The sequence below is a fragment of the Trichomycterus rosablanca genome, chromosome 21 (assembly GCF_030014385.1).
Source record: "Trichomycterus rosablanca isolate fTriRos1 chromosome 21, fTriRos1.hap1, whole genome shotgun sequence".
NCBI lineage: Eukaryota > Metazoa > Chordata > Actinopteri > Siluriformes > Trichomycteridae > Trichomycterus > Trichomycterus rosablanca.
In genome coordinates, this window is record NC_086008.1 from 2,628,449 (window position 1) to 2,652,784 (window position 24,336).

Here is a 24,336-nt window from a genome sequence, read left to right on the forward strand (position 1 = left end):
AGGAGAAACTCCCTTAAAATACAGGAAGAAACCTTGAGAGGAACCAGACTCAGCAGGGAGCCCCGTCCTCCTTGGGCGGCCTGGAGGATACTTTAAATAAATAGAATTTACACAAATCATACGAACACAAAATTAACTTGAACTGAAAGTTATAACTAGCAAAAAAAATAACTGGAGTTCTTCAACTCAAGTTCTGCAAACACGACAGTTACCCGTCACATCTAGCAGGAGCAGCATTGTTGGCACTGCAGTCTCGACTTGCAGTCTTTAACCTCGAGAGGGTGAACAGGTTAGTTAGGTAGGGCCTTAATTTTGATCGATCGACTGCACGTGCAGTTTCTGATCCGCAGAAAACGATGCACGATGTCTGATTCGGTTCCTTTAAGCCGAACCCGAGTTCCCGAGCATCACGTGAAGCTGCACGGCTTTAGCTGTACCGAGTTAAGCCGGGGTAATAAATAGCTGGAAGGAAGAACGTGTGCTATTTTAAGGGATAAAGCTCCTGCACCGACGGCCTGCGAGGGAACACAAAAGAGGGAAACACAAAATGTTCTGAGAAAGTCCAGTCCTGCTCCTGGGGTCAGGAGGAACGATTTCCAGAGCTGGTTTGTCGAAATAGAGCAGAATAGATAGGGCGCAGCTCCGTGCGTGTTTTGGTTGGTGAAACAGGTGACACCGAGAGTTCAGAGCTGTAGGTTATGTCAACGCCGGCTGCCTTGGAGACACACACACACACACACACACACACACACGTGTCAGAATGCAGAGCTCTCGAGACGGTCTCCATGTCACCGAGACGCTTCCCCCTCTGCGTATATAGTTAACACAGTAGCCACGCTCTCCAAACACCAGCACGGCTTCCAGTGTGTGTGTGTGTGTGAGTGTGTGTGTGAGTGTGTGTGTGTGTGTGTGTGAGAAAAGCGGCGCTCGGGTGACATGTTTGCACATTCATTGTTGCTTGTTTGTACTGTATGCTGCATCTGGTTACAGTCACGGCAACACTGACCCGAGCAGGACGGAGTATTTTTAGAGGAAGGGTCAGCCAGTGGGTCCTAGCAGGAAATTTAATATGATAATGTGTAGGGGAACAGAGCTGCTCCTGATTCCATCCACCGATCAGCCATAACATTACGACCACCTCACTGTCCATGTTATCAGCTCCACTTACCATATAGAAGCACTTTGTAGTTCTACAATTACTGACTGTAGTTCTTCTGCTGTTTTTCAGCGGTCAGGACCACCACAGAGCAGGTATTATTTAGGTGGTGGATGATTCTCAGCACTGCAGTGACACTGACATGGTGGTGGTGTGTTAGTGTGTGTTGTGCTGGTATGAGTGGATCAGACACAGCAGCGCTGCTGGAGGTTTTAAACACCGTGTCCACTCACTGTCCACTCTATTAGACACTCCTACCTAGTCAGTCCACCTCGTAGATGTAAAGTCAGAGACGATCGCTCATCTATTGCTGCTGTTTGAGTCGCTCATCTTCTAGACCTTCATCAGTGGTCACAGGACGCTGTTGGCTGGATATTTTTGGATGGTGGATTATTCTCAGTCTGATCCACTCATACCAGTACAACACACACTGACACACCACCACCATGACATGTCAGTGTCACTGCAGTGCTGAGAATGATCCACCACCTAAATAATACCTGCTCTGTGGGGGTCCTGACCATTGAAGAACAGCATGAAAGGGGGCTAACAAAGCATGTAGAGAAACAGATGGACTACAGTCAGTAATTGTAGAACTACAAAGTGCTTCTATATGGTAAGTGGAGCTGATCAAATGAACAGTGTGTGTAGAAACAAGGCGGTGGTTTTAATGTTATGGCTGATCAGTGTATGATGATCTTTTATTTCTTTCACACTGACCGCACGTGCACGCTTTGTGCTGTTCAACCCACAAATAAATCAAATAGAATTTAGAACTTGCTGTTGTTGTTTATTATTTTTTGGGGTTTGTGTGTGACGTAGGCGTGTTTGGACGGGACGGCGATGAGCCTCCTGTAAACCGTTATTTACTGCCGATGTGGCTGCGTTCCACACACCCGGAGCCGGCCGCTCTGATTTATACTCTCCCGTGTCAGGATTACAGTTATAACCAGTTTCCTGTTTGTAAAAACCCTTGACGTGTTCCACTGGTAATTACTAGCTGGATTTTCTTGTGAGCTCAGACTCGCCCGGTTATGAAGACTAGAGGAATAATAAAGAGAAGTGGAATGTGAAATATTATTCAGGAGTTTTCTTCAGCTTTCATCATCTGAGGTATAAACATAAAGAGCTGAATGTGAGATCTGGATCTCAGACGTGTTTAGTGCTTCACTTTCCACACGTCCATCCTTCATCGTTCCTCCAAACGTTCCAGCTCTAAAGAATATTTTTAGTATTGATATCGATACCTTCGATATATCGTTGGACCTCCAAGCCCTGGATATGATATTATGAGCAGTTTTTTCTTAATTTGATCTCATTTACACGTTTCTATCGCTGCTTTATCCTGGTTAGGGTCACAGTGGGCACCAGTCCATCGCAAGGCCTTAGTCATAGCCAATTATGTCAGTATGTGGACATGATGGGTTGGGATGCCAGTCCATTGCAGGGCTTCTCGCTCGCACTTTGTAGCTCTCTCGTCTCTTTCTTTCTCTTACTCTTTCTTGCTTTTTCTCTCTCTCGCTCACTCTTTGTGACTCTCTCTCTGTCTTGCTCTCTTGCATTCTCTCTCGCTATTTCTCGCCCTCTATCTCTTTGTAGCTCTTTCTTGCTTTTTCTCGCTTTCTCCCTCTTTGTAGCTCTCTCTCTCTCTTTGTAGCTCTCTTGCTCTCTCTCTCTTTCTTGCTTTTTCTCGCTTTCTCTCTCTTTGTAGCTCTCTTGCTCTCTCTCTTTGTAGCTCTCTTGCTCTCTCTCTCTCTCTTGCTGTTTCTTTTTCTCTCGCACTTTGTAGCTCTCTTGTTTGTTCACTCTCCCTTCTCTTTCTCTGTCTCACTCTTCCCTGCTTTTTCTCGCTCTCACTCTATCTCAATTGCTCTTTGTAGCTCTCTCTTGCACTCTCGTCTCTTTCTTTCTGTCTCACTCTTGTTTTTTTCTTGCTCTCTTTGTCTCACTCTTTCTTGCTCTTTCTCGTGCTGTCTTACTTGCTCTCTCTAGCTCTTTGTAGCTTTCTCTCTTGTCTCTTTCTCTGTCTTACTCTTTCTCTCTCTTGTCTCTTTGTCTCACAATTCAGTTCAAATTCTCTCTCTTTCTCGCTCTTTGTAGCTCTCTCTCCGTTCTCTGTCTCACTCTTTCCTGCTTTTTCTCGCTCTCTCTGTCGCTCTTTGTATCTCTCGCTTGCTCTCTCTCTCGTCTCTTGCTTTTTCTCTTTCTTGCTTGCTCTTTGTAGCTCTCTTTTTTTTCTTTTTCTGTCTTACTCTTCTTTGCTCCTGCTCGCGCTCTCTCGCTCTTTGTATCTCTCTTTTTTGCTTTCTCTCTCTGTCTCACTCTCTCTCTCTCTTCTGTTTGGTTTTTCTCCTCTTCTTGGCGCTTTATTCTGCTCTGTGAGGTGTGTGGAGTAGATTTAAGTGTACAGAGTGATCGATTGATACCAGCAGGTTATAGGTTCAGCACTCTAAGGGATTTATTTCTACTGGCCAGTGTTACATTTGCCTTGAGAGAGAGAGAGGAGAGAGCTGTACTGTATATAGACAGTTTTTTCTTCTTCTTGTGTAGTGGGGAGAACGGGGGCATTTCCTTATCGCTCCACAGGCCGATAGCACAGCTGAGATTTGAACCCTGGTTCCCCAGATCCCAGTAGTGGACTAGTGTACTTTTATTTAACAGAAACCGAATACAATGCAAGCAGGAGCCCTGCTCAGGGGTCCAACTGTGGCATCTCGGTGGTGGTGGGGATTGAACAATGGACCTTCTGATTACCAGTTCCCTACCCTCCAATCCTACATTATAGAGCCACAAATGCTTTCTCTTGTTCTCTCTCGTGTCCGCCTGTTCTGCAGAGTTTCAAATAAGCACCAGCGCATCAGGCTTCTTCCAAAGAGCCTTTTCTAATTATAATGTAACGTTTAAGATTTTAACCCGCTCTTTGTTTCTCTTTCTCTCTGCAGGTCCACACATAACGAGATGGAGAAAAACAGGTACGTCCACTCTCCTGCTTCACTAGATCACAAACACCCTCTGTGCTCCTGCTCTCGTACCCGGGGTATAAAGCAGCCGCCGATAGTGACTGTTTTAATCCTTCAATCCATTTAGCAGATGCTTTTAACCAAAGTGAGAGTATACAGTCTAAGCAACTGAGGGTTAAGGGCCTTGCTCAATGGCCCAAGAGTGGCAATCTGGCAGTGGTGGGGCTTGAACCAGCAACCTTCTGATTACTAGTCCATCCAGTACCTAAACCACTAAGAGCTACAACTGCTTTACAAACACACGTCATTAGGAAGTGACAGATGCCAGAGATGCTAAGAAGCCAGATGCTTTTATCCAATGAGACAAACAGCTATGTTTGAGCAATTGAGGGTTAAGGACTTTGCTCAGGGGCCCAACAGTGGCAGTGTTGCGGCTTGAACCGGCGACTTTCTAATTACCAGTGAAGTATCTTTGAGTCAAGTGAGCTACCATTGGCCTTTTTCTGTTTATTTATTTATTTATTTTTTTGGCATGAGGGTTTTCACATTTTTTTATTTTTTATATATATTTTTTTTTAGCCACGAGGGTTTTCAAAAAAAAAAGTATTTTATTTTTTCAATTTATGCATTTATTGTTTATTTTTTTGTTAGAAAGGGTTTTAATTTTTTATATTTATTTAGCCACTAGGGTTTTCAAAATTTTTTAATGTACTGATTTATAGTTTTGGTTTTTTTTAGCCACGAGCGTTTTAATTTTTAATTTATTTTTTTAATTTATTTTTTAATTTATTTATTAGTTTTTTTTTTAGCCAGGAGGGTTGTAAAATGTTTTTATTTATTTTTTTTTTTTTTAAATGTATTTATTTATTTATTTTAGCCAGGCGGGTTTAAAAAAATTTTTTTTAGCCACGATGGTTTTAAAATGCTTTTATTTATTTATTTATTTATTCATTTTTTTTTTTTTTTGTTAGAAAGGGTTTTAATTGTTTATATTTTTTTAGCCACAAGGGTTTTCAATTTTTTTTAAATTTATTTATTTATTGTTTTTTTTTTTAGCCACGAGGGTTTTTATTTTCTTTTTATTATTTTGTTTAATTAATTAATTAATTTATTGTTTTAGCCAGGAGGGTTTTAAAAAAATAATAAATTTTTAGCCACGATGGTTTTAAAATATTTGAATTTTATACATTTATACATTTTTTATTTATTTATTTACACACACACACACACACACACACACACACACACACACACACACATATATATATATATATATATATATATTTATTTACAGTGTATCACAAAAGTGAGTACACCCCTCACATTTCTGCAAATATTTCATTATATCTTTTCATGGGACAACACTATAGACATGAAACTTGGATATAACTTAGAGTAGTCAGTGTACAACTTGTATAGCAGTGTAGATTTACTGTCTTCTGAAAATAACTCAACACACAGCCATTAATGTCTAAATAGCTGCAACATAAGTGAGTACACCCCACAGTGAACATGTCCAAATTGTGCCCAAATGTGTCAATATTTTGTGTGATAACCATTATTATCCAGCACTGCCTTAACCCTCCTGGGCATGGAATTCACCAGAGCTGCACAGGTTGCTACTGGAATCCTCTTCCACTCCTCCATGATGACATCACGGAGCTGGTGGATGTTAGACACCTTGAACTCCTCCACCTTCCACTTGAGGATGCGCCACAGGTGCTCAATTGGGTTTAGTCCATCACCTTTACCTTCAGCTTCCTCAGCAAGGCAGTTGTCATCTTGGAGGTTGTGTTTGGGGTCGTTATCCTGTTGGAAAACTGCCATGAGGCCCAGTTTTCGAAGGGAGGGGATCATGCTCTGTTTCAGAATGTCACAGTACATGTTGGAATTCATGTTTCCCTCAATGAACTGCAGCTCCCCAGTGCCAGCAACACTCATGCAGCCCTAGACCATGATGCTACCACCACCATGCTTGACTGTAGGCAAGATACAGTTGTCTTGGTACTTCTCACCAGGGCGCCGCCACACATGCTGGACACCATCTGAGCCAAACAAGTTGATCTTGGTCTCGTCAGACCACAGGGCATTCCAGTAATCCATGTTCTTGGACTGCTTGTCTTCAGCAAACTGTTTGCGGGCTTTCTTGTGCGTCAGCTTCCTTCTGGGATGACGACCATGCAGACCGAGTTGATGCAGTGTGCGGTGTATGGTCTGAGCACTGACAGGCTGACCTCCCACATCTTCAACCTCTGCAGCAATGCTGGCAGCACTCATGTGTCTATTTTTTAAAGCCAACCTCTGGATATGACGCCGAACACGTGGACTCAACTTCTTTCATCGAAAAGAAGAAAGAAGTTGTTCCGAGTTCGGCCACCATGCTGTAGCTCAGTTTCAGGGTGTTAGCAATCTTCTTATAGCCCAGGCCATCTTTGTGGAGAGCAACAATTCTATTTCTCACATCCTCAGAGAGTTCTTTGCCATGAGGTGCCATGTTGAATATCCAGTGGCCAGTATGAGAGAATTGTACCCAAAACACCAAATTTAACAGCCCTGCTCCCCATTTACACCTGGGACCTTGACACATGACACCAGGGAGGGACAACAACACATTTGGGCACAATTTGGACATGTTCACTGTGGGGTGTACTCACTTATGTTGCAGCTATTTAGACATTAATGGCTGTGTGTTGAGTTATTTTCAGAAGACAGTAAATCTACACTGCTATACAAGCTGTACACTGACTACTCTAAGTTATATCCAAGTTTCATGTCTATAGTGTTGTCCCATGAAAAGATATAATGAAATATTTGCAGAAATGTGAGGGGTGTACTCACTTTTGTGATACACTGTATATATAACACTCTATTTTTCATCGGTGTTTCTGCGTAGGCTTCAGATCCTCTGTGATCAAGAGCTGAGTGTAAATCACTGCTTATAAACTTCTAACTGTAGGGAAGTTAAAAGACCGGAACGCCCCCACAAGCTCTGATGCATCCATGACACCCACGCTGACCGAAGAGGGCTGCAGGCGAGCGCACACACACACACACACACACACACCTCCCTCCACATGTGTGCAGCCAGCCCACTGTAGTCCTCTTCCACTTGTGCCAGATTTTCAATCTGGTCTTTCCTTCCTCAGACCTTGCCAGTTTCATATAACCGCAAATCCACGTCGACCGCATCGTTATTTTAGCTCAGTCCTCGTCCAGCGTCTGGAAAACAGGAGCGTGTGACGCGTTCCCGTGCCACATTATTAAACTCCCGACTGCCTCTTCTTGTGTTTCATGGATCCTTCTTGCTAAGCTAGGTCAAACATACAAACACACACACACACACACACACACACATACCAGCTCGACTTGCAGGCGGCGCTAAATAATACATAAAACTCCAGGGCTGGATGAAGCTCTTTTAACTCTGAAAGCTTTAAACATCAAGCACAGACTCCTGCTCACGCTCATCCCAGAATCCATCAACTAACCAGTTTAGCTTTACTGTTCACACTGGGTCTGTGTGAAATCCTAGTGATCTCTCTACACAGACGCATTTTAAGTCATCCTACACTCCCGAGAAGAGGGCGTGTCTAAATTCTTAGATCCCTTAAAATGCTCCTACTGAGGCGCCTTAATTCTGAGTGATAATCTGAATGAATAATGAGGGAGCGTCCGACGCCTCTACAGCGCTTAAGACGCTTTTCTTACAAAATATGACAAACGGGGAGTTCTGTTCAAATGTAAATAAATTCTAGTTGATATTTAATGTGTATAAAGGTGATTTATATGAGTGTCGTTTATTTGTAAATTCAGTCTCATCAGGGACAGTTTAACCGTTTTCGGGACATGGAGGGAGACGTTAGCTGGCGTGTCTGTCGGTTTGAACTGTGTTAGCTTAGTAAGCTAAAACCACAGTGACGTAATCGCTGTATAAGTAGTGCATCTAAATAATCTGCCTTCTCTACTGAGGCAGCTGATCCGGTAGGCAGCGAGGCAGCTCACTAGGTTTTCACACAGACCCATTAAAGAGCTGCTTTTGTCCCGTAGTTCGCCGTTAAAGCAAAACAGGTTTCTCAACATGGCTAGACGGAAAAGGTGATTTCCGCAGCGTTTATTATTAGTTTACATTAGTCACACGTTAATGTCCTTGGCTGGCAGTCGGGGTTTTTTCTTAAAGTGGGCAAAATAACGTCAGATCAGCAGACGTGACCCGCACCAGGTTAGAAAGACACATGACGCTGCACGAGCTGATAGAAAATCTGATGACGCTGCACGTCGGCCCGTCTGTCGCCGCTTCTGCTCGTGAGAGTTTATATCTTGTTGTTTGGTTAGTGTGTGTGTGTGTGTGTGTGTGTGTGTGTACGTGTGTGTGTGTGTGTGTGTGGGGAGGAGGGCAGTTTTGATGCCTCTTTTTAGCTCTATGTAAGCAATTTAGTCTAAAAAAAACAACTGAAAAAAGGAAAAGGGGTAAGGAAATGTTTACTGAGGAAGCACGCTGCTCTGCAGTGGCAATCTGGCAGTGGTGGGACTTGAACCAGCAACCTTCTGATTACTAGTTCAGTACCTAAACCACTAGGCTACAACTGACCTACAAACACACATCATTAGGAAGTTATGACATTTATCTGGCAGACGCTTTTATCCAGTGAGACTTACAATTATGTTTGAGCAATTGAGGTTAAGGACCTTGCTCAGGGGCCCAACAGTGGCAGTGTTGGAGCTTGAACCAGCGACCTTGCGATTAACAGTCCAGTATCTTAACCAATAAGCTACCACTGGCCTTTTTTATTTATTTAATTTGTTTAATAAAATTTTTTTTGCCACAATTTTGTATTATTTTTTATTTTATTAGACACGAGGGTTTTCAAAGGGTTTTTTTTTTTTTTTTTTTTTAGCTACAAGGGTTTTTAAAAGTTTTTATTTAATTTTTTAATTTTGTTTTAGCCATGAGGGTTTTTAAAGGTTTTTTCTTTTCTTTTTTCTTTTTGTAGCTTTGCAGGTTTTTAAAAGTTTTTTATTTACATTTTTTTAGGCACAAGGTTTTTTTAAAAGGGTTTTTATTGTATTTTTATTTCTTTAGACACGAGGGTTTTCAAAGAGTTTTTATTGTATTTTTATTTCTTTAGACACAAGGGTTTTTAAAGGTTTTTTATTTAATAGTTTTTTTGCCACGAGGGTTTCATAGGTTATTTATTTTATTTTGTATTTTTTAGCCGCTTTTTAGCCAAGTATTTTTTAAAGGCTTTTTATTTTATTTTTTTAGCCACAAGGATTTTCAAAGGTGGTTTATTTATTTTTTTTATTTTTTTTATTTTTATTTTTTAGCCACGAGGGTTTCAAAGGTTTTTTTATTACGTTTTTTAGACACGGGTTTTTTTAAAAAGGTTTTTTATTAATTTTTTTTTGCCAAGAGGGTTTCCAATTTGTTTTTTTTTTAATTAATTTTTTAATTTTTCTAGCCACAAGGGTTTTAATTTGTTTTTTTGTTTTTTTAGCCATGAAGGTTTTCAAAAAAAAATTTTGCGACAGGGGTTTTCAAATTTTTTATAATTTTTTTATAACACAAGTTGGCTGTTTCTGATTCACTCGTACCAGCACAACACACACTAACACACCACCACCATGTCAGTGTCACTGCAGTGCTGAGAATCATCCACCACCTAAATAATACCTGCTCTGTGGTGGTCCTGTGGGGGTCCTGACCATTAAAGAACAGCATGAAAGGGGGTAACAAAACATGCAGAGAAACAGATGGACTACAGTCAGTAATTGTAGAACTACAAAGTGCTTCTATAGGGTAAACTGACAGTGAGTGTAGAAACAAGGAGGTGGTTTTAATGTTATGGCTGATCGGTGTATATACAGAACACGTCATGTCACGTATCTCCTTCTGCTGCTACTGTCCCCCCGTGTGCTGACCGTTCCTGTTCTCTCACTGACCTTCCCCCATCACACACACTGTAGATTATCACTCTCAATTCATTCTCACCCACCCACACACACACACACACACACACACACACACACACACACACAGAGCCGGGAACAATTACCCATCACACAACAGAGCGGGCAAACAGCCACCATATGTTTTTCAGTGCGCTGGGTCAGACCGGGCGGTTCCGATCAAACCGGTTAATTCTGCATTGTGTGTGTCCTTTAAAAACGACTCCTGGGGGGGTCTGTTCCTGACACGTCAATCATGACCGAGTGCTTTCCCCAATCCGATCGGAGGCTGGTGCGATCCCAGTTCCACCTGCTCCTGGGGTTAAAACGACTCCTCAGGGGTCAGGAGGTCAGTCATTAGGGAAATGGAGTGTTTTACAGCCTGAAGGGTCAGAAGTCACAAATAAAATGAGTCTAAATCAATTCCTGTTTGATCTTTAAAGATACCCACATTTGGACCATGATTTTTACCTCGACCCAGGCAACACAAACAATGCATCAAAATGAAACACAAAACGAATGTACTTAATTAATGAGAATTGTGGTAATCTGGTCCCACTGTGGTTTACAAGGTGTAACGTAAAGCCTCCACAAGAGGGCGTTCGAGTACAAGTTCTTTTATTTGCCTGTTAAAATGTGTTTATTTAATTATTCTTATTTTTGGGGTCACAGCCACTGATGCTGGGTTTGAATATCAGCGCTGCTATCTGCCGGTTGGGCGTCTACACAGACTTGATTGGCCCACTTCCACCCTGGCTTTATATGTTGCAATATATTGCAATATTGCAATATAATTATTTGTATTTATTTATTATTGTTTACATTACTGACTACTCTACCCCGTACTTTTGCCGTAAAAGTCACATGGCTTCTTAGCGAAGGTTAAAGTTAGTTGCCATGACTACGATGTCACGTTGTCTCTTAAAGGCGCAGGAGTGCATTAAATTATAAGCCCGTCTCTGTAACGACTCGAACCATCACAACAATCATACAGTCGTTTAAGCTCTCGCGGGCCGGATCAAATGACGCGGCGGGCCGGATCTGGCCCGCGGGCCTTGAGTTTGACACCTGTGTTCTAGACCTTCATCAGTGGTCACAGGACGCTGCCCACGGGGCGCTGTTGGCTGGATGTTTTTGGTTGGTGGACTATTCACAGTCTAGCAGTGACAGTGAGGTGTTTAGATCCACTCATACCAGCACAACACACACTAACACACCACCACCATGTCAGTGTCACTGCAGTGCTGAGAATGATCCACCACCTAAATAATACCTGCTCTGTGGTGGTCCTGTGGGGGTCCTGACCATTGAAGAACAGCATGAAAGCAAGCTATAAAAGTATGTAGAGAAACAGATGGACTGCAGTCAGTAATTGTTGAACTACAAAGTGCTTCTATATGGTAAGTGGAGCTGATAAAATGGACCGTGAGTGTAGAAACAAGGAGGTGGTTTTAATGTTATGCCTAATCGGTATATAATTACATAATTTACAACACATGATTCCATGACTGAATGGATCTAGCGCATCTTTTAATTACAAACTGATCGTGTTCGTTTCGTCTGTAGAGTCGATCTGAGCAGAGCCGCCCTGTTTCTTACTTTATTGCTGTATGAACTGTTGACCTGCGTTTTGGGCTCATCGGTCAGTAGATATCACTGTATCACCCATATCTCTCAGCCCTGTCTTTAACCCATATGCACAAATGCTAATGATGACGAACAGGCTCGTAAACGTCTCCCGTTCCTCTGCTGGTTCCTCATTGTCCGTTATCTGGTATTCAAGGTAATTATCAGAAATCAGCTGTTCTTCAGGCCGAGGGTTTATAAATAGCAAACCAATAGTCTTTAAGTGCATGTAGTTTGTGTGTGCGTGCAATTCGTGGAATGAGAAACATCACCTAATGGAGGTCCAGTCATCATTTACACTCCCGTCTTAAGCGTTTACGGTTAGATAAGCTCACACGCCAAGTGCACGTACGAGGAACGTGGAGGGTAGCTAATGGTTTCTGATAAATGACGTATCGGGCGGGGGCTTACATACGTTAAATAATTTAGGCATCGCGTGTAGACGTTAATCAGTATTTTTTTAGTTATCTGATCGTTTAGAAATGTAATCCTATCTAAAACCAACAATCCATGTCATTGTGTTTCTGAAGGTTCGCTTTCGGTTTCTGAAGTGCTTTTGTTTAATCTGAAATGATGTTTATTAACGGGGTTTAACGATGATCTGCAGTTTGGAATTGATTTATTTGAACGTAAAGCTGAAAAAGCGAAACTGTTCATATTTGACCAGCAAATTTGTGTTATTTCTCAACACCAGAACTTCAGAAATTATGAACTTTAAGAGCATATGAGATTCTTAAAAATAATCTGTCCCAACAAAGTATACATTAATATAATATAATAATCATCATAATCTTCATTTATAAAGCACCTTTCATACAGCAGCAGTTCAAAGTGGTTTACAAGACAGAAACTGGCACAAATACCACAATTCAAATGAAAGAATAACAAGGAAAGAATCAATTATATTTTATTTCTGCATTTTCTCCCTATTTAGTGTAGTCAAGTTGTCTTCCGCTGCTGGTGGATCCCTGATTGTAGTGGAGGTGGGTATATTGCTGCTCGCGCCTCCTTTGACCCGCGTGCAGCCCTTAGCGGAACCCTTTTCCACCCATGCACTCTGCATGGGCATCGGAGTCCGGTCATCCCGCCCTAGCAGAACCGTGTCTGCCGCAGGCACTGCCGATTATGCCCTCTAGATGGCGTCCAGCCGACCGGTGATAGTCTGCAGCTCTCCTCGGTCAGTGTTGGGATCACTTTGGATCAGATACAACTAGATTGTGAGGAAAAGGGGGAAATGCAGAACAGATACCTCAGTAATAATCGGGACTCGTTTATGTTGACCTAAATCCCCTTTCTGCACTTTGTACCTTTTCAAATCCAGCTGACCAACAGATATTTGATTCCTGCTTCCACCATGACTTAAAAAATAAAGAGTAAAAAATAAACAGCATGGCGGCGGACAGCAAAGAAGAGCAAATAAGCAACGTCAGTGATTATTTTATCAGTAATAAACACGTTGATATTTCCTGGTTTTATGTTTTGCTTGTGACTTTGTGAATTTGAATAGTTCTGGTATGTTCTGGAGACTCCATGTCTGAATCATGAGCCGCCCTGCGTGTGAGTGGCGTGTTCATTTGTTTAACAAACCCGGCGCTCTGTCGTCACCGCGTCTGAGCGCCGGCAGCGCAGTCATACCGAGGTTATGTAATCCTACCCCGCTGCCCTTCGGACCGGCGCTGAAGAGGCGAGTGCATTGCCAGGACGCGACGTCACGTGCCTACCTGTGTGTATCAGCGTGTGTTGATCTTCTGCGCTCGCTATTTGCACGACATCGCCCATTATTAGCAGAGCTCGCTCTCCAAACCACCTGTACGCTGATTCAACAGCGGCTGTTTGCTGACCGGCGCTTTATGGCCGTCTGGATGCAGATTATACAGCTTCTGGACTCCACATATAAAAACCGTGTCTACTGGGTGGGAAAAATGACCAGACTAAGTGGGTCTGGTTTTCAAGGACCCTGGTTATCAGCCCAAGGTGCTTTATGTGTGCAGAAGTGGAGCCTCATGTGCGAATCCACTGAAAGCAGGGGCAAAAAAGAAGGGCTCGAGAGAGTAAGCACGTGTCGGATATTAGTAAGCAGGCAAAATATCCCCTTCTCGAATGCAGTCGGGATTCCCCAGCAGCGGAAGACAAATTGACTACGCTAAATCAGGAGAAAATGCATCAGTAAGAACTTTTTTAATGTGACGTTTGTGACATTTCAGCAGTTCATTGCTGTACAAATAACATGCAGAGGTTTTTGTATAGCCACAGAAGCCTAAGCTTCATTCAAACAAGCATCTTCATTTTATATAAAAGCATAAAGCTGTTTGGAATGAATTTAGTGCGACACTTTGGACGATCTGAATCAAACTCCTTCAGAACCGGTCATGATTTCAGTTGAACCAGTTACACCACTAACCTGTAGATCTAGCTTAAAGACTGGTTTTACTTTTCCTTCACTAGAAAGGTGCAGTGATAGTTTTTCTGAGAATGTTTTGACCACTTGTTCTCATGCATATTGAACAGGGAGGGGTGTTAAAATTGCTTTTTTTGCCCTCCAGTGTAATAAACAGAATTAAATGAAGCCTGACTGCACACTGAGCTTCACTTTCCTTCCCAATAAAAGCCTCGAATGTTCTTCCACCTTTAGCACATCCATTATTGCACTGCTCAGTATCCCACTGCTATACAAATAGTTTCAATATGCTTATAATGTAAGTTTGGAATACAAATTAGGACCTTTTTCACTGTTGTAGCTTCAGGAAACCTCAAGTACAGCTCCCCAACCTTTTCTGCACCACGGATATTATATACATCGATCAGCCGTAACATTAAAACCACCTCCGTGTTTCTACACTCACTGTCCATTTTATCAGCTACACTTACCATATAGAAGCACTTTGTAGTTCTACAATTACTGACTGTAGTCAATCATGCTTTGTTAGCCCCCTTTCATGCTATTCTTCAATAGTCAGGACCACCACAGAGCAGGTATTATTTAGGTGGTGGATCATTCTCAGCACTGCAGTGACACTGACATGGTGGTGGTGTGTTAGTGTGTGTTGTGCTTGTATGAGTGGATCAGACACAGCAGCGCTACTGGAGTTTTTAAACACCTCACTGTCACTGCTGGACTGAGAATAGTCCACCAACCAAAAATATCCAGCCAACAGCGCCCCGTGGGCAGCGTCCTGTGACCACTGATGAAGGTCTAGAAGATGACCGACTCAAACAGCAGCAATAGATGAGCGATCGTCTCTGACTTTACATCTACAAGGTGGACCGACTAGGTAGGAGTGTCTAATAGAGTGGACAGTGAGTGGACACGGTGTTTAAAAACTCCAGCAGCACTGCTGTGTCTGATCCACTCATACCAGCACAACACACACTAACACACCACCACCATGTCAGTGTCACTGCAGTGCTGAGAATCATCCACCACCTAAATAATACCTGCTCTGTGGTGGTCCTGGGAGGGTCCTGACCATTGAAGAATTTTATTTATTTAGATAAATAAAAGATAATCACAAATACAGGATTTTATTTTATTTTATTTTATTTAAAGAGAAATAATAAATGGAAACTTTGTCATAATTTGGCTTTAATTTAATTTTGTTTAAAAAATCCGGGACAAAATTGTATCGTGAACCCAGTATTGTGAATCGCATCGTGGGCAGAGTGTATCGCTACATCCCTACTCATAGTGCAAATTAACCAGTAAACGTGATGCACTTGAACGCTACACGAATGAAAAACGTTAAATCGCTAAACACACCTATAAATTTCACAGCAAATAGCGAATTACCTGGGAAACGACTCATTTCACGGTCCGTTTAGGTGTCTGCACCGTTCCTTCTATATTAGATTGTGTACCTTGGCTTTTCTTTGGGAGCGTTCCATCCAGTTTATCTTGTATTTCTAGGGTAAGGAATCGTATTCAGTCATAATTGTAAGTCGCTTCGGATGAAAGCGTCTGCTAAATGCCTCAAAAGTAAAGAAAGTCGTGGGTATTATTACACGTTCGATGATAAAATCTGAAGAGAACCCGGCTGAATAGCGTTCTCAGTCACATAAATGTAAAAGGAAGCAGAAAAAAGCAGAATAGATGATAGCTGAGCGAAACGTTAAACCCCTGCACGTAATCTCGGACTCGAGCGCGATGCCTCATTATAATTAACGTGAACGCTTATTACAAAGCGAGAGCTGCAATTTCACTGCTCAGCTGCACTGCCGGGGGGAAAAAAACCTCGACATTGTCTCAAACCTGCCATTATATCATACGTGATGATAATTAGTTATAATGGTTATACAAGACGGCGTATGTAGCACACAAACACACACACTGTTAGGTCGATCAGGGTTTTACAAGCTGTTTTTCAAGCCACCCACATTTTGTCCATGATTTTTACCGTGACCCAGGCAACACAAGCGATGCATTAAAACGAAACACAAAACGAAATATACTTAATTACATTTTCAGCATTTAGCGGACGCTTTTATCCAAAGCGACTTACAGTACTGTGACAGTATACAGTCTAAGCAATTGAGGGTCTTGCTCAAGGGCCCAACAGTTGCAACCTGGCAGAGGTGGGGCTTGAACCGGCAACCTTCTGATTACTAGTCTAGTACCTTAACCACTAGGCTAGGCAGTAACTTAACCACTAGGCTACAGCTGCCCCATTAATAATAATAGTGGCAATCTGGTCCCACTGTGGTTCTCAAGGTGTGACGTAAAGCCTCCACAATGGGGCATTCATGCACAGGTACATTTTGTGTTTACATGCCTGTTCGAATTCGTTTATTTAATTATTATTATTTTTCTCTGCCACCCACCTAAAGGTAGGCAGCATTTTTTGCCTGGCGTGTTCAGAAGACGTGTGAGGACGCGAGGCTTTTGAAATCTGGATGAATTTTAGAACAGCGCAGGCCTAGCGGCCCCCTTCTTTTCACCCATGCATTCTGCACAGGCGCCTCTATCTGCTAACCAGGGTCCTTACACAGCGTTTGAAGACCCCACCCACATAGTCCGGTCTTCCCACCCAGTGTGTCCGCTGCAGGCACTGCCAATTATGCCCGCTAGATGGCGCCCAGCCGACCGGTGGCAACGCCGATTTTCGAACCGAGGAGTTCAGAATCTCGGCGCTGGTGTGCTAGCGGAATATCCCGCTTCGCCACCTGGGCGCCGCCCCACCAATCAAATTTATCAGAACAAAATACAAGACAACATATACTTAATTATTGAAAATTATGGCAATCTGGTCCCACTGTGGTTTACAAGGTGTAACGTAAAGCCTCCACAAGGGGATGTTTATGTACAGGTTCATTTTTTATGTCTGTTGTTTTTTGTTTTTTTTTAACGAATGTTGTTTATTTAATTATTATAAATTTTGTCCGCGACCCTTTTTTGGTTTGGAAAACCTCGTTCTAAGAGAAGCAGAGAAGCTGATTGTGTGTTTCTGTTTATTATATGAGTGCAGGATCAGTTAATTGAGTTTAATTATATCAGATTATTATTACGTCGGATGTAAATGTAAAACGTGAAGTCTGTCGTACACTCCGCACCAGTTACTCGCTCGACCAGTATCAGCGCTCGATGGTTTAGTCACCTCAGGATTTCTGTCCTCTTCCTCCGCTTCTCTCTGGTTTAATACAGTGGCTCACAAAGCGCTGCCCACACACGGACACACACTCGAACACACTCGCTGACGTTTTTCAAAGTTGCCGAGTACACGAGCACACACAAACACACACAGTAGCTGAGAGGCAGACAGGCGAGGTTGTGACCCACGCCTCCAAGTGGGTACAGTTGCAGGATTGTGTGCCTCGCGCTTGCATAACCGGAGAGATCTGGTTTCTGAGGGGTGCGCACCACACAGGCATCCGCGCTGGGTAGTCTAGTCGCCCGTCAAGGGGGAGACTGGCACCTCTCCAAAATCAGTTGTTCCCGAACATTTTGTGCAGCGCCCCCTTCTGTGGATAAGAATATTTTCAAGCCCCTCCACTCTGACACACGTGTATGTAGAGCTGGCCGATACTGTATTTGTGATTATCTGTTATTTATCTAAATAATGAATGCCCTTTTATTTCTGAAGTAGGTGCAAACGACGCAAAACAATGCTGCACATTTCCCTTCTTGTGTAAAAAAAAAAAAACCAGGTGAAATAAATCCCACATTAAATAAATAAATAAATAATACCTATCCTCTTATATGAATACCTTATCCTATTATATGAATAATAAGTATTCTCACATATATAAAACCTGGCAGCCCTGTAGTGATTTCAACCAGGCTAGGTGAATAGCACCGGCGCCCTCTGCTGTTTAAAGTAAATATTGATTCATTATACATGTAAACCCATTTGAATTGTTACACGTGTGAATCGATTTTTAACTGTCTTGTGGTGCATCGTTACATCCCTACCTATAATACATATACAAGTGCAACGTCCAATCGAGTAAAACAAAACAAAGTGAAAAATCACCTCTACAGTGGAATTATTACAAGTGACCTGCATTGTGTATCTTAAATCACTGTGTAAATTGGTTCCCACTTTGAGAACCACTGCAACAGGCATTACTGGTTTTAAAGGTCGCAAACAACACAGATTTGACTGGTTTACAGTATTGCGCAACATAAATAAACAATTTCCTTTATTATTTTCTATCGTTACTTACACATCCTTCTGACGTTTGATAGTCTCAGAATTAGAGGAATAAAACACAACCCTAATGTATAACTGTCCAGCGCTGTAGACTGTAGACTGAAACAACATCTCATCCCCTGAGCTTTCTAAAACCAGATTTGCAGACGCTGAGGTGGAGTGATATTTCTGCACCAGTGTGAGATACCCGACAGTCGATACACACTTGTGACCCTACAGATGCTCCTGGCCTCCAGCGCTTCAGGACATTGCTGATGTCAGTTGTAGCCTAGCTGTTAAGGTACTGGACTAGTGATCAAAAGGTTGCTGGTTTAAGCCCCACTACTTCCAGGTTGTCACTTTTGTGCCAGTGGCGCACACTGACTGTTCCTTTCACTTCAAGCTTTATTTGACTTACCCAGAACCCAGATGCTCATCGTTATTGTGTATCATAAACATGTACTTCAAATCTGATTATCCGTCTTCGTCTTTCTCTCTGTGTCTCTGTTTTTTCCAGACGGGCACATTTACGACTATGTTTGGAACGCTTAAAGTCCCTGGTGCCGCTGGGACCGGACTCTAACAGGCACACCACGCTCAGCCTACTAATGAAGGCCAAGGAACACATCAAGGTGTGTACATCAACGGCTTTGTGGTTTATATTATATAATAATAATAATTTTGTATATTAAAACACTTAGATCACTGCTAAGCTACCAGCTTCTCTGATTTACCATCGGTGTGTAGTTGGTGTTTGAGGAAAATGAAAAATTTTGGGGGTATTTCCTTTAGATGCCAAATACAAATAGTGCCTTTATTTGGCAATAATTGAAAATAAGTACCGGTCAGAATAGAAATAAAGTTGGATAATGTCTGGAATATGAAAACCAAGCTCTTATTTATTTCTAAATAACACAATACTAATGCTTTCACTTAGGAAGAGTTCAGAAATCAGTACTGGGTGGGAAAACCCACAACTGTTGGGTGACTTTATGCCACTCCTGGTGTAAATATTTAAGCCGCTCGACTTTGTTTGACGGCTTGGAGCTTTTCTTTGGAGTTCAGGTCTGGAGATGCAGGTTTTGGTGCATGTGTTATGTGGGAAGTTTAGCTGAGGGCTGAACACACTCGTACCCCTTTTCCACCGACGCAGATCCGGCTCCGTTCCGGCTCTCGAACTTGATTTTGAACCGGTTCCGCGTGTTTCCACCGAAAAAAAGAGGTTCCAGACAGCGAACTAGCGTCTAATCTGGCACCACAGAATACTTATTTACTTACTTATTTCACACAGATGTTTGTTCGTGTCGTGGAACTTTAGTGATGTTTTATCGCTCAAGTCGAGCGCTGAGTAAATTGGCTATTAGTGCCGAGGGTCGCGGTGAGAGCGAAGCACAAAACGCTTCTCACGTCAGTAAACTAAAGAAAACAACAACAGCAACAAACACATCACGTCAACAGCTGATCGATGCTTTTTGCTTAAAAACAAACATCTGTAACAGCAGCACAAATCCCCACAGATAATCTACACGCTCCACCATCATGTTACTCTTTACTATCGTTGTGTAACGCCCACCGTTGATGACGCAGGCTTGGTTCCCAAAAACTGGTTGAAACGCGGGTCGGTTCTCTACAAAACTCCAAGGTTTGAAGAAACCTGAACAGAACAGGTTCAAGAACCAGAACCAGGGTTCTTTTGGTGGAAAGGCGCTAACACACACCCTGGCCTGCTTTTTTACGCCCTCTGCTGGCTGGTCGATGGTGCCTGCACAGAGACGGGGGATAATCAGGTGATAATGGGGATCGGTGCGTGACTCTCCGTACACGATACTAGTGTGAACTGGCATCATGGAGGTGAAAATAAGCGGTTGGATACTGTTTATTGTCGGGGGGGTGCTTGTTAGGTACGGCTTTTCTCTGCCAGGGTCGGGGTCCGCAGCAGTAGAGGAGAGATATAATGGAGGAATTGGATATGACTCGATTGAGTGAGAAAGGGAGAAATGCATAAATAAAATACAAATAATTAGTGATGTGTAAAAAGAGAGCAGTATGAAAGCGGGTCACCAGTTCAAGGTCTTATAACAGCTATGAAAGTTAAAATAAATTTTCTCTGCTAATTAAAAAGTTCTTTATTAGGGTTTTATTTTATTTATTTAATGATCTCCGGTCGTTTTGCTTAATTATTTTCTTATTCCACTGCCAGCATGAACGTTCAAGTTCATCTCAAGTGCAAATTTGTGCCAATTTAAAGAAGCTTTTCACAAAAACACTCCTGCATCATTTACAATCACTGCTTAATAAAATCTGGCCAAATAAATATCAGATTAATATATTTAAACAAATTAAGGGTGTTATTTAAGCAAAATACAGTAGAAACCAACACAATAGGGGCCAAAATACTTGGACACCATGAGCCTGACCACAAGCTTGTTAGATTTTCCATTCTAAAACCATGGACATTATTATTATTATGAAGTGTGGGATGGGGCCAGAGATGTTCACGAGTCACAAAATACGAGTCTGAGTCAAGTCACGAGTCTCTAGGCTAGAGTCCGAGTCAAGTCACGAGTCTTTAGGCTAGAGTCTGAGTCAAGTCATGAGTCTTTAGGCTAGAGTTCGAGTCAAGTCACGAGTCTTTAGACTAGTCAATATAATCTACACAAAACATATATTGGAAATGTAGCGTAGAAATAAACAAATAATCTATAATAATAATCTGTTCAGATAAAAACAACAGATTAGCGAGTGTATTTAGCTGTTTTACTTCGTGTCTTTACTTTCGTCGTCATTGTGTAAATGAATTTAATTTCCATAACAAGAAGGTTCCAGTTAAAAGCTTCAACTGATACGTTTTGTTTTCATTGCAAAACCTTACCTTAGCTTCTGTTCTTCCAGATGCTATTACATTTATAAGCGTGTGTCCCATTAGGAATAGAATCCGTTATTTTGTAAACGTGCTTATAATTAAAAACCTCCAAACTTTTCCCGGTTGTGAAGTAAAACAGGAAGTCGTTAGAAAGCCGATCGAGCGTTTCATTACCACGTCATCTGTGTGACACAAACTGTATAAATGCAAATAACAGCATTTCTTACTAACAATTACAATCAGAAGCTCTGATTGGTTCAGAAAGCGGTTCTTACAACCATCAGCACCGATTCTGTAGGAGCGTTCCATTCACCCCGGTCGTTCCTGTGAAGTGCACTACGTAGGGTATTCCACCATTTTAAGTGAGATTCCAATCCAAAGGTAACGAAAATGTTCAAATGAAGTGAACTTCAAACTGTGTAGGGAGTAGGGAGCGACGCTTCATCACTACGCCGGAAGCTGGCTGGAACATTTACACATTGCACGCGTTGCGGGTTAAGACGGCCAAAACGGGTCGGTTATCACACGTAACCAATGTTAATGCTGACGCTAAAGACTCTTATTGTTTACGAGTCGAGTCCGAGTCATTTGAAACGAGTCTGAGTCGAGTCTGAAGTCTCTGGATGGGGCATAACCTCCCCCATGTTAATCTGAATGCTTTGACAGAATTTGGAATGTATCTGTGGGAATTTATGCTCCTTTAGTCATCAGTGAGGTCAGGCACCTTATTTTCATGGACCTCGTCATGGTGAAACAGGAAGGGTCATTTCTCAAACCCCTTAGAGCAGTTGCTGTGGCTGAAACACTGAAAATAAATAAAGAAAAGGGGCGTCCACATACTTTGAACCATATTGTAATGTAAAGACTGCAGCTTTGAGCAAGCGTGTACACATTTCAGGCAGTTTTGGGACTGAACTGTGTGTGTGTGTGTGTGTGTGTGTAGAGGTTGGAGGAGGGTGAACGTAAGGCACAGCACACAATAGATCAGCTGCAGCGGGAGCAGCGGCACCTGCACAGGCGGCTCGAGCAGCTGGGCGTGGAGCGCACGCGCATGGACAGCATGGGCTCCACCTTCTCATCCGACAAATCCGACTCCGACCAAGGTACACGCCTTTACGTTCAACCTTTAAGACACTCTGCAAGCTCTTTAGGGTTACGGGTCATGCTCACTGGCCCAACCTGGCAGGCTGTGGTGGGGTTTGAACCAGCAACCTTTCGACTATTAGTGCAGTACCTACAGTACCTGACCAGCGATACACACCATACACACACAGATGCCTTTTTGAGTAGCTACATTCAGCCTTTTTAAGGTTTACGTTTGGACAGAACCACAAGCCCACGGACCACAAGTTGGCTCCAAAGTGCCCCCTAGTGGTCCACAGATGTATAATCTGCTGCCTACTGCCTCAGTAGAGAGGATCCTAATAAGACGTGGAACTCATAAGGCAGATCATTTAGACGCACTACTTAGACAGCTAACACAGTTAGCCTCGGGCTATCCAAACCGGGCTGACGGACTGAGGCGGCACAACCCGCTAGCGCGCCAGCTAACGTCTCCCTCCGTGTAACGAAGGCGGTTCAACTGTCCCTGACGAGCCCGAATTTACAAATAAACAACACTTGTATAATTACACCTTTATACACATTAAACATCAATGAGAATCTATTTACATTAGAAAGGAACTCTGTTGGTTGCTTCGCATTATATTCGTCCGCCACGTTTGTCATGTTTTGTGAGAAAAGTCGTGCCGCACTTACACACAGTAGGAGCATTTTAAGGGATCTAAGTATTTAGACACGCCCTCTTCTCGAGGGGGTAGGATGACGTAAACGCGTCTGTGTAGAGAGACCAGCATTCAAACCCAACACCAGCAGGTGAGTATAAGAATGTGACAGAGGGGCTTGTGGTGATCTGGGAATTGGACATGACTAGAGGTCATTATTACTTGTATGTAAAATATTTTAAACTTACGTCTTTTGGCCATAATGCCCCTGTTTTACCCCCCACAAAAGGCATGAGGAACGTTGGAATCATTTGCAGTTGTAGCCTAGTGGTTAAGGTACTGGACTAGTAATCAAAAGGTCGCTGGTTTAAGCCCCACCACTGCCAGGTTGGCACTGTTGGGCCCTTGAGCAAGACCATTAACCTTCAATTGCTTAGACTGTATACTGTCACAGTACTGAAAATGTAAATATGTGTGTGTGTGTGTGTGTCCACATCACAGAAGACCTGGACGTGGACGTGGAGGGGACCGACTTCCTGCTGGGCGACCTGGAGTGGAGCACCAGCAGCGTGAGCGACTCGGACGAGCGAGGGAGCCTGAGGAGCAGCTGCAGCGACGAGGGTTACTCCAGCGCCAGCCTGCGCCGCCTCGCCAACACTCAGGAGAAAACCATCAGCCTATAAAAGCAGAAAAGCACATCAAAGCTCCGACCACGCCCATGTACCTCCACTCACTCACTCACTCCACTCACTCGCCTCCACACAGCCTCCTCACAGCCTCCTCCCTGTGGAAGCAGGGCCACGCCCGGTGTGGAGAGAACGTTGGAGCTTCGGAGTCCCTGCCAACCACACCTCATACCTCCGGGATGCTAACCGTTCCCCTTCCACCTTCGCTCCGCACCGGCCAATCAGCAGCTGAGAAGCAAAGGACGTCCGTCCGTCAGCCTGTCGTCCAATCAGACCCTCCCTAGACCCTCATGTCTCAATTTCTCAGCGTCACGGGAAAACCTGGGCTAACAGGGTGGAGCGGAAATTCGATTTAGGCTTTGCTAACAATACCGCCTTTTTATAAACCTAGCTTAGCTGTGATTATATCGTAATTGTAATATATACAACTGTTTTATAGCGATAATAATTAGCCTAATGTTTTTCACGCCGTCTTCTGGAATCATCTTATGGTGGTAAATTTAGCTAGTATGTTTAGCCAGCAGCGCAATTTAATCTTCTTTGTTTCAGCTAAGCTCTACGTAATTCGCTCTGGCTTCTCGCTAACACAGTTAGCGGTTAGCACAGCACCGCACTTATATCGGTGATTATAATAACAAAATACATCGAAACGCATCGCTTTAGCACCGTAAAACTGGTTTGTGAGAAAGCTAACGCTCGTCGCACAGGCTCTACGTTTAGTTAGCAGGCTAGCTTAGCTAAGGTCGCTAGGA

General features: G+C 42.9%; 1 protein-coding gene across 1 annotated transcript in view; it reads left to right on the top strand.

The window, feature by feature from the left end:
• Positions 1-23,601, top strand: part of mxd1 (MAX dimerization protein 1) — a 59,470-nt gene extending 35,869 nt beyond the window's left edge. The window contains exons 3-6 of the mRNA XM_063017859.1: positions 4,099-4,128; positions 18,829-18,943; positions 22,118-22,277; positions 23,400-23,601. Coding sequence (XP_062873929.1) covers positions 4,099-4,128; positions 18,829-18,943; positions 22,118-22,277; positions 23,400-23,581 — 487 coding nt within the window. The 3' untranslated portion in view covers positions 23,582-23,601. The remainder of the gene's footprint in view (positions 1-4,098; positions 4,129-18,828; positions 18,944-22,117; positions 22,278-23,399) is intronic.
• Positions 23,602-24,336: the final 735 nt, after the last annotated feature.